This window comes from Lactuca sativa, chromosome 8 (assembly GCF_002870075.4).
Source record: "Lactuca sativa cultivar Salinas chromosome 8, Lsat_Salinas_v11, whole genome shotgun sequence".
NCBI classification, from domain to species: domain Eukaryota; kingdom Viridiplantae; phylum Streptophyta; class Magnoliopsida; order Asterales; family Asteraceae; genus Lactuca; species Lactuca sativa.
This window is the reverse complement of record NC_056630.2, coordinates 186,331,413-186,347,493: the sequence shown is the minus strand read 5'-3', so window position 1 is coordinate 186,347,493 and position 16,081 is coordinate 186,331,413. Positions and strand designations below refer to the sequence as shown.

Here is a 16,081-nt window from a genome sequence, read left to right as displayed (position 1 = left end):
AGGAATAAGTACCAAGTATGTTAGTGTGTTTTGCTTTTGAAAACTGTCAAACAATTTATGTATGGATTTGTAATGTTAAAACAATGTACTTGATGTGAACAATGTTAGTTGTATTATATTGATGCATGGTGATGTTTATGTTATGATTCATGTATATTTATTGTGATGATATTCAATTTAAGTCACACGAGCCCTCGGACGTTTCCGCCGTCTGGTTCGGGGGTGTGACATCTAGCCAGACTATATGCTGAAGAAGAAGGAAAAAAACAAGGGAAGGTCAAGGACGAAGCTTATTATTCTATGAAGATAGAACAATTAAGGGCTAAGTCAACGAACTTATCTCTTGTGGCTAGAGGAGAAAAAAAAGTGAAGGAACCTATTAGATCTGGTCCCTAGGTTCGGACAATGAGGGAATGCATCATCAAACACCTGGGTTAGATTTATAGTGCTAGATTTTAGGTTCTTGTGTTTGCAAAAGCCTAAAGGCAATTATGAATTGATATTCCTAAAGATGAACAATTTTTTTGATTACCGGTTTTCAAATTCCTAAAGCATTTGTTGATATTGACTTTCCTTTTGTTAGATAAATTCCTAAGTCCATGCTTGAACGAACACCCAAATATAACAAGTACTTATTGGAGTTTAAAGAAACTATGATCCTTCTTCCACTTTTTTGACCATTTATTGATGATTCTTGAGTTGCCATCTTGAAGAAGGTTGATACGGAGAAGAAGGCCTTGAAGAAGAGGAAGAAACAAATTTCTATTTATGAACCAAGTATGGAATCTCTTGCTAAGAAGTTTAAAGTTTCGAGGAAGGATAACACGAAGGAGAAAGTAAGTAAACAAATGAGGCAAAGGTTGGTAAAGAAAGAATTGATGCTCGAAGAAGATGATGATTATGAGGATACTAAAACGGATTGTGAAGATGATAATCAACCTCAGTCACTACTAATGAAGACCTCTTTCGAATCTCATAGAGAGGAAGAACGTCCTATGGATGTCACTCTTAACACATTTAATGTGGAAACAAACACCAAAGTTGGTGAATCTCATGTCGAACATTCAATTCCACCACCTTTAACATCGGCTCATAATCCTACTATTCATGTAGATCACCCTTTACCACCTCCATCGACATCTACTTTTATTACAAAACCTGTTGAAGGTATGGTTCCTTTAGCTCCACCTTCGATGTCTACTACCAAAATAGCCATGCCTCCACTTTCACCAGTTACTCAACCTATTCTACCACTTTTACCACACCCACATACGAAGCTATTCTTAAGTCTAAGAATTTGGAGGATCTAATAATTTCTTCTCAATCTATTGATACTCCTGATAATGATGTTATTGAGTTGTGGAATCAGGATCAAACTGTTGAAGATTTTGATTTTGGTCTAATTCCATTCGATAATTCTGCTGAAGATATGACTGATGATTCTATAATGTCAGGATACTAATATAAAATTCTAAATAAAATGTTAAACATGTTGAATTTTATGTCTAGTTCCTCATCTATGATTTCATCTACTTCTAGTTCTGTGACGACTGAAATGCTAGAGAAGATGTTTGTTGACCATGAAACAAAGGTGAAAAAGATTGTTGATGATAGCCTTATTGTGATTCATGATGGACTTTCTGGTAATGATTTTTCCTTTTCAAGAAACTTAGATGAGGGTCATGAAACAATACAGACGAAGTATGATTTTTTCCTTGTCGCTATGTTGAAAATGCAAGATGCACTTGTGAAAACATTTGAGGCAAAGCTAGCTGAAACTGTGTCGCAGGTCAGTCAAGAATTTAAGTCTTATGTCGAAGCGCAAATCATGTTGAAAACTTGTGTTGATCAATTTTCTCTTGACGTCAAAACTATTATCGAAGATGTTAGATCCTTTAACAAGGATTATATAATGAAGATGTTGCAAACTGATGACAGTTATTTGAAGTCATTTCAAGATCTTAAGTTGAGCACCGACATGTTGGAGAAAAAGATTCATACAGTTAATCATGATCAGATTGCCACAATTTTAACTTTTGTTCAAAAGAATTTTTGAGCAATTTATGTCACCTATTGTTGAGATGGTGAAAAGATTACCTACAAGTGCTCCATATTTTTCTCCAAATCTCATGACACAAGGGGAGAAAGGGGTAGGGGATCAGGATCAAGATTTGTTTTGTGGTTTCATGAGAAACAAGTTCAAGCAAATATGGCAGGAAAGTGTTGTCTGATGTTGTCACTACAATAATTCCACTTCAAAAGATTTCTGATGTTGATATGATGAAACTTCAATCTACATAAGGAATTTCAGTTGGAGGTCAGGAAACAAAAAAACAAGCTGTTCAATTTGCTTAAGATAAAGGGAAGGGAATGATTATTAATAAAAAAGAATCAAAACGAATGCAAGAAGATCATATTGGGAAAATGAGGCAAAATGCTAGTTTTACTCAACATAGACAAAGCGAAGGTATTAGAGCTTCAAGTAAGGGGGTGTGAGAAAGTTTTGAAACTTTGAGACAATTGAACGTTTAGCCTTTTATGATGTACAATAGTTCAAGAAGGAGCCTAAAGTTAGTTACTCAATTGATAACATAGTTGAGAACTAACTTGATTTTCCAATGTGTTATTTGATGTTTAAATTCCATCAGTTTAACCTTCCTCATAATTTTGCTGAAACTCCTGCACATAAGCATATTAAGATTAGATTTCATTCAAATCATGCCCAAGAGGAGGATAAGGTTTGGTCTTTAAACAAGATTGTCAAGCTTCTTAACATATCGAAGGATATGATGTTTGAGAATGCTTTTCAAAACATTCGATTCAAGGTGGTTAGAGGAGAGCAAGTGAGCTATGAATTCACTGTAGCCGATTTTACATTGATGAATCCGCATGACTTTGTGGTGTTAGTGCAAATCTTGTCGAAAACAAATACAAAAGAAGTTACAAACCCCACTATCTACAACAACCTTTCTTGCATGTTAAAGAATTTCTCATATTCTACTATTCTCAAATGGCTTTGATAGGCATTGAGCTTGCTAAGGAGTTCAAGACGACAACTCTTAAACCAAGTACTAAAATAGAAGGAATTGAAGAATTTGATGATGGCGAAGAACTTCATAATACTAAAGGAATTGTTTTCATTGAAAAACCATAGAACAAAGTGAAGAAGAACACATGTTCTACACGAATTTGAAGGAGATATTTTCGACATTGTCAATCAATAATGCTTTGATAAGGATGGATAATTGTACAAAGAATCTAGAGAAAGATAAGAATGAGATACGATATATACTTAGATGGTATCTGGATGTTAGAAGAACCCTTGTTGGAGTCGTCATTTCTTTACATGCAAAGTGAAGACAATTGCATTCAACATAAAGAGGGAGAATGTAGAGTTAATGTTGTGTTGTATGTCGAAGACTTCAATGTATGCTTTACTTTGTAAGTCTTAGTGATGGGTTGTAGTCTATATATAAGGATACACTACTTCATATGTATTTCAGTGTGCACCTATGTAGATGCTCTTTGATGTCGAAGGCACATTGTATATTTTGTATTATGTAGTAAAAGTATAAATAGTGTTGTAGTCTAGGGTATGTGGATGTACTTTTCATACTTTTCAAACTTGTATCCTTGACTACTTCTAGACTGAATATGAGCTAAAACAGATTTATTTACATCTTGTGTTTTTTCTCTTTACTAAATTTGATACTTGATCGAATCCATAACTCATGAACCACCCATCCTGACACTTCAACGATAATGATAGCAAGACCAATATCCTAACAACACAACAGTTTATAGCAAGCCAAAAACATCACAGGTTGAGACAAACACAAAATGGTTTGCCTCTGGTAGATTTATATGTGGTGATGGGGTGCAACTGCATCCCCAAAAAAAACCTTTTAATGTTTTCATATTTTAAATTATACGTAAGTTATATTCTCTGTACCTCATTTTTTTCTGTTTGTATCCCCAACATATTTCTTTTTATTGATATGGGACTAGGAGATTCAAATTATTGATGAATTGTCTTTTGTTTGTTTTCTTTTTGTATTAAAACCAATCCTTTTACAAGATAGTTTAAATCATATTTAGTTAAATCTTTAATAGAATTCTCGAATTCCTTTTTGGTTTATTCTATTGCCGAAGTAATCTATAATTATGTTAAATAGCCTAATTTTTATCTCTATAATGGAACCTGAAATATTGAAGATAGACATTTATATTTACGTTTTAGAGTTACCACAATTTAGCAAATGAAATTTAGTTTTACACCAAACCATATGACAAATTAGATTATATATATATATATATATATATATATATATATATATATATATATATATATATATATATATATATATAAAGAGAGTGAGAGAGAGAGAGAGTTAGGTTCAAATATTTTTAGCAAGTATTATGTGCCTAAATGCACCAATGAGAATTTAGCAAATAATTAATTATTTTATTTATTATTTGAGGGTAATTATGTAATCTTTTATTTAAATTCTTTATTTACTTTGATTCTTATCAATTTATATTAGGCAATGATTTATGATTGATTTAGTTATCATTAATACAATTTTATTTATATACTCGATGCAAACGTCCCCCCTCGCAGAACATAATTACCGATTCCATTAGCTGCTGATCAAATTGTTTTACACAATCGATTGATGTTCATACTGGAAATCGGAACCATGTATTCATACATTACTAACAACATCTCTCTATGATAATGAAGATATTTTTGAAACGTCCCCCACACACCCTTTTACGGTTTTTACATATACATATGTATCAAATCTGATAATCTTCCAGGAAAATGAAGATCAAAATCCCGGGAAGGATCTGGGTAATATCAATGATCCCAATAACCCGGTGAATGAAGTTGTGAAGAAACAAAGAAGATGTAAAAAATGCTTTCGATTTGGTCATGATAGCAGGAACTGTCCTTTTGGATTGAAGAAAGAATAGAACTACAAGAAATTCATCAAATTAGTCGTTTTTATATATTATTTACTTTGATTTCAGTAAAATAAAAGTATGTTTTTGATGAATTATATGGTATTATCAAGTTTCAGTTCAGTGTAATAAAATTATCGTTTGATGAATTCTAGGTGTTTTCCTTTAATTATTATGTTTACAACTAATAATATGTATGTGGTTTCTAGTATATTTATGTTTTGGTAGGATCATACAACATATCATTCCAACAAAATATCAGATGAAAACACTACAGTTCTAATTCCAACATAATGTCAAAAAATAATGTTCATTATATTTCATAAAATATGTATGATGTTTCATAAATTCAAATCACATAATGTCAAAAAATATATATTGTAAACAATGATGAATACAAACAGTTAAACTTAAACAGTTTAAGAGTTAATTGTCTTCAGCACCATATTACTATAATATTCTTGTAGATTGATTTGGAGATAACACATAGTAAACTTTATTGTTAGCCATATTGCTATATAATTCTTTCAAAATGATATTCAATGTGTGCATTGATTCGAGGTAACACAAATTAATAAGTTTTATAAGTCATATTGATAAAGTATTCTGATAGAATTATGTCATTATGATAATATGTAGAGTTATATAATCCATATTGATATATCATTCTAATAGAATTATGTAATTCTGATAATATGCAGAGTTTTATAACCCATATTGATATATCATTCTAATAGAATTATGTCATTAATAAAATATTGTGTAACTTTTAAAAAAAATACATAATAGTATTGTAAAGTAATTAATTTAAAAAATACATAATAATATTGTAAAGTAATTACTTTAATGTGCTGTTGGTATATTTTACATTTGGAATGTGAATATACTATCTTATGAATATTATTATCTTTATCATGTTCTAAAAAACAATCAAATCGAAATCATTTATTTTTATCAGTGATCCCTAATATCAAGCATTTTAATTTGCATAGAATCCGTTTTCATCCCTATTTATTTTGTATGACAGTTTATAATATTTTATTTTTTCAACTTCCAAACATATACAAACACTATCGAAATTTCTTAGTTATGGGCGATCAAGAAAACAGTAATCCTAATTTAGGTGAGTTTTTGAATATACTGTTTAATTTTTCACTGTATTTCAGATTCTATATTTTAACAAACAAGTTGAATGTTAAATGTTAATATTTTCATACATGAAATACAGAGGACGCAAATCATGCAGAAGACGAAAATCACTTCGTTGATGAAGATATAGAGGTTAATATTGATTTTAGTGAAGGTACTAAATTGAGTTCAGGATATTGAAATTTTTACAGGAAAAATAAAATTATTTCAGAATAATATTTATATAATTCTTTCAGAATAAAATTTTATTAGCTATGTTTAAACAGGACAACCACATGTTACACATGATTACGTTTCTCCTGGTGGCACCTTGTATTGGACCCCTATTGTTTCAGACGATATCAAACTAAAAGTTACATCAAAATTTAATTCATATGGTGAAGCAGTAACAATCTATAGAAACTATGCATTAGAATCTGGTTTTGATGTCAGGCTTCGAAGAGTACAAAAAACGAAAAATGAGATTATTACAAATAGACATCTTGTATGCAATCGTGAAGGTAATCCAGATACTAGTAAAGTAGATACTCTGGACATTCAGCATAAAAAGACTCAAAGAAGGAAAGATTTATTTAGGAGGAATTGTAAAGCGAAAGTTGTTTTAGAAATAATTCTCGGTACTCTTAAATATGTCGTGAGTGATTTTTTCGAGCAACATAATCACGAGTTGTTTAGCAACAACAATATGTACTTATCTCGTTCAAAGAGAAAACTTGATTATTCCCAGGAAATTTTCATTCATAATTTGTCAAAACAAAATATTGGTTTTGTAAAAACACATAGACTGTATAGTGTTCTTCAGGTCGGTCCTTCTGTTCGAGGTGGATTGGTTTCTAATTTCAAGAATGCTAGGAGAAATCTTAATTGTTACATAGGTGGGAGGGACGCGAAATTCCTTGTTGACAACATGAATGACAGGACGAAAAATGTCCCATCATTTACTTTTGAGTATAAAGTGATGAACAAAATACTGAATGCTTTATTCTGGGCTGACGAAACAGCAAAGTATAACTACAATTCTTTCAGAGACGTTCTATCACTCGATGCCACATTCAGCATGAATAAGTATTTCTAACCTTTAATACTTTTACAATAACAATTTCATTGTTTTCATTTATGTAAACTAATATTTTATTTTCAAAATAGGTATGATATGGTTTTTGTTCCATTCACTGGCATCGATAACCACAAAAAGTGTGTAACATTTGGTGCTGTACTTTTAAGTAAAGAAGATGGAGTTTCTTATGAATGGTTGCTTAGGGCTTTTCTGAAATCTTTTAGAAAACAACCTCAATTGGTTATATGTGACCAAGATCCAGCTTTGAAAAAAGCTATAGATAAGGTTTTCCCGTTTGCACATCATAGGTTATGTATGTGGCATATAACAAAGAAGTTGCCAAATAAGGTATGCATCAAACGAATATTATTCTACCCTTATGTTATGACTCTACAATTATTTTCTCATATTCTAATAGAATCAATTGCTTCAACTCTTAAACTATAGTCATCCTTATGAAATTTCATTTTATACAGATTCTATCAATTGAAGATGCAGCCACCAATCAAAAATTTCAAAAGTGTTTTCACTCTATAATTTGGAATTCTAAGCTGGAATCACATAAATTCGAGAATGTATGGCGTATGATGTTGGATGAGTTTAAAATTATAGATAACAGTTGGCTGAATACTATGTATGGTTTGCGAACATCTTGGATCCCCGCATTTTTCAAGCACATTCCAATGTCTGGTCTTATGCGAACTACATCACTGTCTGAAAGTCGGAATTGGTCATTTCAAACCACCACATTAACCGGTTCTTATCTTATCATGTTTATGATGACATTTGAATCGGTCATGGAATGACAAAGGCATAACCAAATTCTAAATGATTTTAATACTGCCACCACTTTTCCTAAATTCATTACCCGCAGTCTGAATGAACCTCATGCTTCAAATGTATACACGCGCAATATTTTTTATCAGGTTCAGAAAGAGATATCAAGAGCTGAAGATAATTGTTTCCAAAAAAATGTGATATGTTCCAATGGTGTTGACACAATTATTGTTTTGGAGAAAAAAACAACATATCCACTAGGAAAAGAAATGATGTCGATGTGGATGACAAATATGAGGAATACAATTAAACACTAAAAACTGAATACAATTACGATTGTCTCATAAGGAATACAATTAAATGATGTCGATGTGGATGACAAAGATGAGGAATACAATTACGATTGTCTTATAAGGGATACTGAATACACGGTATATTTGTTTTCACTTTAATTGTCATTCTATCATTCGAATTTAAACACTAAAAACTTACAACTTAAACATACTCACTAATCATCTTATATATTCTAGGTCACACATTCAACCAAAGATGGTTCATTCAGATGTACTTGTATGTATTTTGAACATGTAGGGATCTTATGCAGACACATATTCGGTGTGTTTAAGTTTTATGGCATTGAACAAATTTCTGAAAAGTACATTTTGAAACGTTGGCGTAGGGATGTTATTCCAACAGAATTACTGAAAAGACGCTTCAATAGTTCTTTTGATGATTCTAATTCCGACATGACTGCTATTGATATTCTTTCAACCGTTGACTGTTGTGTGTCTTTTTTAAGCCATGATACAGCTAAGTTAAAGTTATACCTTGACGAGCAGAATAAGTTGAAAAAAAAATTCATAGACGATTCTCCAACTCATAATATACCGAACATAGCAGAACAGTTCAAGAAGCTTCTAGGCGTAGTATGTCCTGATGTAGTATCTGATGTTAGCGACATTCAAAATCCTACAGATATTTGTAACAAATGGTCCGGTACTCGTGGGAAAAGATTAAAATCTACAAAAGAGATGATTGAGAAAGAAATCTTGAAAGCTAAGAGGAAGTGTGCTACATGTCAACAGATGGTTCATCATCATAAAAGAAATTGTCCTTTAAAGAACGCCGAGAAATAATTTCCTTGATTGTTTTTTATTGGTTTTAGTAGAAGGACATTTCATTTTAATTTTGTCGGTTCACATTCAATGTTATCTTTTATGTCGTTTAATAAAGTATTCACCTTCATTGCTAGTGACGATGACATTGTAAATTAATCTAACAATATTTATATTTTCTTATTACTTAAAAATAATCATATCATGTAATACAAATATTCATTCCATCATTTGTATAAACTCATTATTTTCCTTACATACAGCAAGTTATACAAATTCTATCAAACATTTTAAGATTAATTTTCATTTTAACAAAAATGCTTTATTGCTTATGGTAGTATACAACGATTCATCATATCATATTTTCTTTCAAAAATACTATATACTACGTAAAGATATTCATTCCAAAAGAATTTTATTTTTAAACCTACTTTTACCTTCTACTTTTAACGTTTCTGATGTGTTCTTGAACTTTGACTTGAACGAAGTGGATCGTGTACTCCTCATTCTTATCGAATACCGTTCACAGAAGCCCCCAAATGTCGATTCCGTCTTCTAGGGTTAAGTGTCGATATTTATATGAAAAACCTTCAAAGGATCTTCCGATTTTGAAGATTGATTGCAAGAAATCAGAATGTTTTTCAACCTTCGAAGGAATTGGGTTTTTGATTTTGTGAGTATGCGAGATATTTGGGATTATCGGTTGATCACTTCCATACTTATACACCATCTCCAAATTAAATGACGACACAATGTACCATTCTACCCATCCTTGACCGGTCACTTAATGAAATCCCTTTAATTTGATTATTTTTCTATTTACTTTAAAAAGAAAATCACTTTCTTAATTTACTACAAATGATTGGCCTAGAATCCTTTACACATGCACACAATAGTTAGCAAAAACAAAATAACATAACCCTATATATATATATATATATATATATATATATATATACACACACACACACACACTGTATATTGTATGGAGTGGGTATCCTTTTTTAAATTTAATTGGGTATTCGGGTATACCTAAAAATATATATGCCTACCCGATCACCCTGAGCCGATCTACCCGAACCTTGAACGGGTTGGTCATTTTATTTGGATATCAGTTATTTTCGACATGCCTAGTGTGAAGTATCGTCCTACTTTTAGAAATCATAATTTAATAGCATCTGATGTTCAAATTCATCATATAATAACATCTTACTTTCAAAATTCACCATTTAAGTGAATTCTAATTTCAGAAATCATTGGTTAATAGCATCTTAGTTTTATAAATCACCATTCAATAGCATCACACTTTTAGAAATCACCATTTAATAGCATCGTACTTTCAGAAAATAATATTTTTTCTTATAAATTTGTTTTACCAAATATGCTCACTCTTGAAATCGTTTTTTAGCCCTTTTCCTAAATACTACTTTATTTTAGCATTTTCCCCCACAGTAGTAACACATCTATTATGTAGCTTCTATAGAATAAGAATCCATTGGCTTTAGCTTCTTTTTCTTGCTTCTATGAATTAGGATTATTGAGTTAGTGAGAAATATTTCTGTTTCATTGCGTCTTTCATCCAACTATAAAAATGTTGCTAGCTTGGTCCCTAATCTAAACTTAACAAACAAAGTTGGTTCCGACACTTGACACCATCTCCTTCTTCCTGTAACATCCCTGATGTGCATGGCATATGATGGCATTTTAGTCATTTTGCCTATTTTAGCAATCAGTTATTCTGTTGTAATAGATTTGTACACTTACTTCATCTTCCATTTTTGCCATGCACAAACACATACACTTTTGCCCCTGTGTAATAAGTTACATAATTGGTCACCAGGTAACTATAACACTACATACATGATCCCTTTATAACAGTAAAAAATTGTAGAAATGGTTCCTGTACTTGCATTTTGTAGGAATTGCAGAAATGACCCTTGTACAATACACTATAGGATTTGTCCATATGTAACTGTAAAAATACATATTTGGTCCCTCTATAATTGTAAAATAGTAGAATTATCCTTGTACTTGCATTTTGCAGGAATTGCAGAAATAGCCCCATGTGAAATAAATTAGAGAATTGGTACATATGTAACCGTAGAAGCTATTTGAAACAATATTAACCAAGTAGTTGAAGATGCCATGCAAAAGCTTATATAGAAATCACCTCCTAGAGTTGCTAGAGAGTTCTTAACGTGAGTTATCATCCATGTTTGGTACAAGGTATGACTTACATCTCTATTTGAACACCATTAAACCAAAACACGTTCACTCCACTAAATTCCAAACTAAAGAGGTTGGAAGTTAACTCTTTTTAAGTATGTCCAACTTGAATTTTTGTGTTCGGTCACCATCACTTAATTTGGAAAATATTATTGATTGTATATGATTCATTGAACAAATAATAAACATTTTTTTTGTATACCAGGTTATAATGTTTTCGGGTTTGTAAAGTGGTAATTGAAGATTTACATGTACGTTTAGATGGAACAACAAAGGAAACTCAAATGGAGTGGTGTAATATATTTCATGGATTTCACCGACATTTTTTTTGTGTTGATTATATATTTTATGTTAACTATTTTGAGTTTGGACATATGTATCAAATTATATTATGACCTTATCTATGCAATGGATGTAACTTGTGACTTCATCTTATAGAACGTGTGTGGACCAATAGTCATTGACCTCCATACGTGAGGACCAAATTTATCAATACCACTAATATAATCTTCCATATGAAGTACCCATACTTCATAATCATCTAGAAAAAGAGTAGGAACTCTACTGTTAGAACCAATGTTGCTATCCAAATTGAACGCAATGCAGTGAGGATCATCATTAGCCATGATTTCAGAGAAAATAAACAATGAATCAAATCAATCAGTGATATACGAAATTCAAATCAAAACGTAAAGATTTCTAGATCAAAGTGCAACGAAATTGCAAATGCGGAATAGATCAAGAAAAATCAATGAAGATGGACAAAGAACTTGATGAACAAAATTGAATTCACCGATTTGAATAGAACTCAATGATTCCTGCTCCGATACCAATTGTATGATCGAAAAACTAGTTCGAGTACTTAGAAATCATGAATATCATGTAAAGATGAAATGTAAGAACAAAAATGTAAATTATTTTTTTGTTTCTTTCGGTGAGAGCAAGAAGCTTCATTACATCAACTCAATGTAAGAACACGCAAAAGACTTCCTCCCTCAAGTAACTAACATCCCTATTTATAGGAAAACTATAAGGGAGTCGGTTAGATGATAACCAATAAGGTTATGACACCTAAGTCATGACATAAGATACAAACTATTATAGTCACTCTGAAAGTTAAGGTGATCAATTCCGAAACTATAATATTACATTCGGAACAAATATTACAATGAAGACAAAGTATTATGGTTAAAGCTTTCGCAAAAGACTAAGACACAACATCTAATAAATTCCGCGACCTAACACACATAGTTATTTTTATATTTTTGGTACAGTTTCAATATCTGTCAATCATACCTAATGAAAAGGCGAGGGAAGTACTATATATGCGTTGTATATTAGATATTGATTGGTATTAGCCTTGATTATTATGTATATAGTATGTTGCAATTATTTGGAGAGTCAAGGAAAATCATTTCAAAATAGAAATGCACCAATAATATCAACTTGTCAAACTATCTATGTGATTAATGAGTGTGGACACATTTTTAAAGAGCAAACCAATGCAACAAAGATCTTTTTAAAAACAAGACATTATGTGTCAAAAGATGCAGAATTTCATAGTCTAATAAAGCACATTGACATTCAACATCATTTGATCGCTGGCATTTTAACCAAGTCGCTCCCTTCTGCAAAAGTTCAAGACATTAGAAAGAAAATGGTTGTGTGTAGCTTTGAAGCAAGGGGTGTGCTGGTTGATTGCTAATATGGTTGCTACTCTTAAGAATTAACTTTTTTTTCCACATACACACACGCAAAACATGTTCTCCATAGACCAAAATACACGTATGTCCATATGAAATACATATACATACATACGCATATAGAAATAAACATAGCATATACAATTATAGACGCATATGTATCATGTTTGTACCATATCCTATACAAACATATATTTATTAGAACCATAAAATTATATATAAATTCAACATAGAATGCTACCAACCACAACGTAAAATGCAGAGAATTTTTTTCTTGTTCTTTTTTTCTAAAAAATAAGGACTTGGCTACCATGATGAAAAATGGACCATTATATGTATAAACAACATGACCCAAATACCAAACATAATTCAACAACTCTGCCCTTTACTAGAAAGTTCAAATCATGATTCAAACCAACACATACATCATGTTCACCTCCAATCATACCTTATACCTTGTACATGTACAGAAGAATCCGAGTTATTGTCCCAACAATGCTATCAAAAAAGCCCCATAATCTCCAGAAGTCTCGTCTTTAACCAGCTTGTCAAGGCTTGTTTTGTGTATATCAAAATATGCTTTTTTCACTTTAATTAGATCTATTTCAGCTCGACTTATAATTACTCTTGTTAGCGCATCTTCATCTGTACCCCAACCGTCAGTTGCAGCTTTGATCACCTGCTCATATTCCAAAACAAGTGATGTAAAATTATATAGTGATGGTGCACATAAATAAGAAACAATAAAGCAACTTGGTTTTCTTCTCTCTAATGGCAATTCAATTACCTCAACAAAATGTCTCTCAGGGGAAATAATACATTTAATCACAATTGTCACCAACGATACCAACAGATCATCGCTGTAATCCTTGATATCCTGTCAAAACAATCAACTTCATTGTAAAACTATATACAAAGATTCAGAGTTCATACATCAGAATAAGTGTTCGCTGAAGCAAGGGCAATTTTGGAATTTTAAATGCAAAAGATAAATAACAAGATACAACATTTCTCAGCCATGTGTCATTTCATTTGATTTTTAGTGTCGGGTCGTGATGTGGTGTTTTTTATTTCATTGTACGCTAGCTCTTTGGTGGTCCCTTTGTTTTTTTATTGGTTATTGGCCGTTAAAAAAAAAAAAAAAAAAAAAAAAACTCTATACAAAAATCTACCGTTTGTTGTGTTTTAGGGAAAAAACATAATAAAAACATCTTTCTATATATAGATTGAATTCAAACATAAAACCAAAACACATCTAGCTATGTCAAAATCATCCTGAAAAGTGTTGAGTTTTTGAACTTTCAAACTAAAAAGATATGACTCTAAGGATTAAAAGACACTTAACCTCGTGAAGGAGAATTCCATATTTTTTATGGTAGGATTCGAACGTGGCTTTGAGCTGGAACACGTTCCTCGTGCTAAGTATCCACATAACAATATCCTGATCTAATTGCTTCAATTTAACAGCTTCTTGTAACTTGGATGCTTCATCATCTGCAACATCCAAATCTACAACTGCCCCATCGAACCTGAAGGAACTTACCAACCCAACTAGAATCTGCATTAATGGAAGAAGTTAATAAAAATATGGATTTTTTTTATTCAAAAGTCAAAACGGAAACAAATACCTTTCTCACTGATGGTGGAGCATTAACGATTATGTCTTCTTCGATTGAACATTCAAAGAGGGAACAGTAGCACTTTCTTACAGCGAGCAGATGATGAGGAGACGACGCACAAGAGATTTCGATTACTACTTTTAGTTTATCAAGGCTTTTATTCTTGGACTTTAACGCTTTGTTCACAAGCCTCGCATCTCTTTCTGCTGGATCGTATGTCCATAAGATCACTGCTCTCTGTTATATGCATATATTGTATTATATCTTCACATTATTATATATATGTGTGTTTCTTCTCTCCGAAGACAAAGTGCACGTTTGACTTTTTAATATGTTGAAATGCAAAAAAGAACATACCCCAAAATCACCTGAAAGCTCAGAATCAAGAGAATCAATGAGGGATTGGTTGTATAATTTTTGATAAGTGTCTCGAATGATCTTTCGTTGAGTTGCATTCCTATGACCCAATACTTGAATCACAGCCTTCTCATCAGTTCCCCATCCTGACACCCACACCTTATCTTGTTAGTTAATATTCTTAATTCCACATCTCATCAGAAAAATCAAAACGTTAAATATAAAAGATTCACACAATTTTCTGTAATTGTGAGATACAAACTAAATCATCAAATCTGTTAAGGTGTGTGTGTGTGTGAGAGAGAGAGAGAAAGACAGAGAGAGATCGGTACCTTTGAAAGCTTTTCTAAGCGTTTCAGAGTCTTGGGTAGGAGAAGGAACTTCTTGTGGTACTGTGAGAGTAGCCATTGTTAATTTGTTCTTCCTGTTTCTCGTTTGATGGAACGCAGAGGGGTAATAAACAGAAAATATTATTTTTGTATGCTTAGTCAGTCGTTTTGGCATATAACCATGACTTTTTATTTATTATTAAAGGATAATGTTTATATTTGTTAAAATATAAGAAAGCATAAAGTATTATATTAAATTATATCAATATGAGCCATTGATAAGAATTCGTGGATACCCTATGAATATTGAAGGAACACGAACAAGTCACCTGTCACCAGGAGATCTCATACAACGAATTAAAAGAATATTGACAGGTGTAAAATTATTAATTTCTAAAGGGAGTCTATTTCATTAGCTATAAGTTTATTTATCTTGTAATATTCACGTAAATAGTATATTCATTGATCTGTAGGCATATTTTTACGTTTAAAACAATTAATTTAAACAACATTATGGGATTGGTCTCTTGTTTACTACTCTTAACCAGTGGGAGTCTAGAATAGAAAACAATGTAGTTTCCTAACGGAGTTTAACCAATCTGGTTCAATAGAAAATTGGGCTCAATTGGGCCAGTTCACCTAGAAAACGGTACAATGTGTATAAATCGATGGTGAAACGACCAAGCTCAAATCAGTCATTCACTAAACAATTTTTTGACTAAAACCAACTTATATTTAGAATAAGTGGTCTAAACGAGGCATCAACCAGCTTAAGGTGGATAAA

The 16,081-nt window shown here is 31.7% G+C and overlaps 2 protein-coding genes across 2 annotated transcripts; one reads left to right on the top strand and one right to left on the bottom strand.

Moving 5' to 3' along the window:
- The first annotated feature begins 6,054 nt into the window (after window positions 1-6,054).
- LOC111911834 (protein FAR1-RELATED SEQUENCE 5-like) lies at window positions 6,055-9,084 on the top strand. Its single transcript, XM_023907578.1, has 6 exons — window positions 6,055-6,088; window positions 6,194-6,268; window positions 6,381-7,179; window positions 7,261-7,519; window positions 7,648-7,753; window positions 8,540-9,084. The coding sequence occupies exons 1-6, from the start codon at window positions 6,055-6,057 to the stop codon at window positions 9,082-9,084; spliced, it is 1,818 nt and encodes a 605-aa protein (XP_023763346.1).
- Window positions 9,085-13,174: 4,090 nt separating this feature from the next.
- On the bottom strand, window positions 13,175-15,472 carry LOC111911865 (annexin D3). Its single transcript, XM_023907605.3, has 6 exons — window positions 15,301-15,472; window positions 14,969-15,114; window positions 14,621-14,848; window positions 14,338-14,550; window positions 13,780-13,869; window positions 13,175-13,671 (listed from the first exon to the last, which is right to left on the bottom strand). The coding sequence occupies exons 1-6, from the start codon at window positions 15,470-15,472 to the stop codon at window positions 13,474-13,476; spliced, it is 1,047 nt and encodes a 348-aa protein (XP_023763373.2). The 3' UTR covers window positions 13,175-13,473.
- Between the last annotated feature and the right edge of the window lie 609 nt (window positions 15,473-16,081).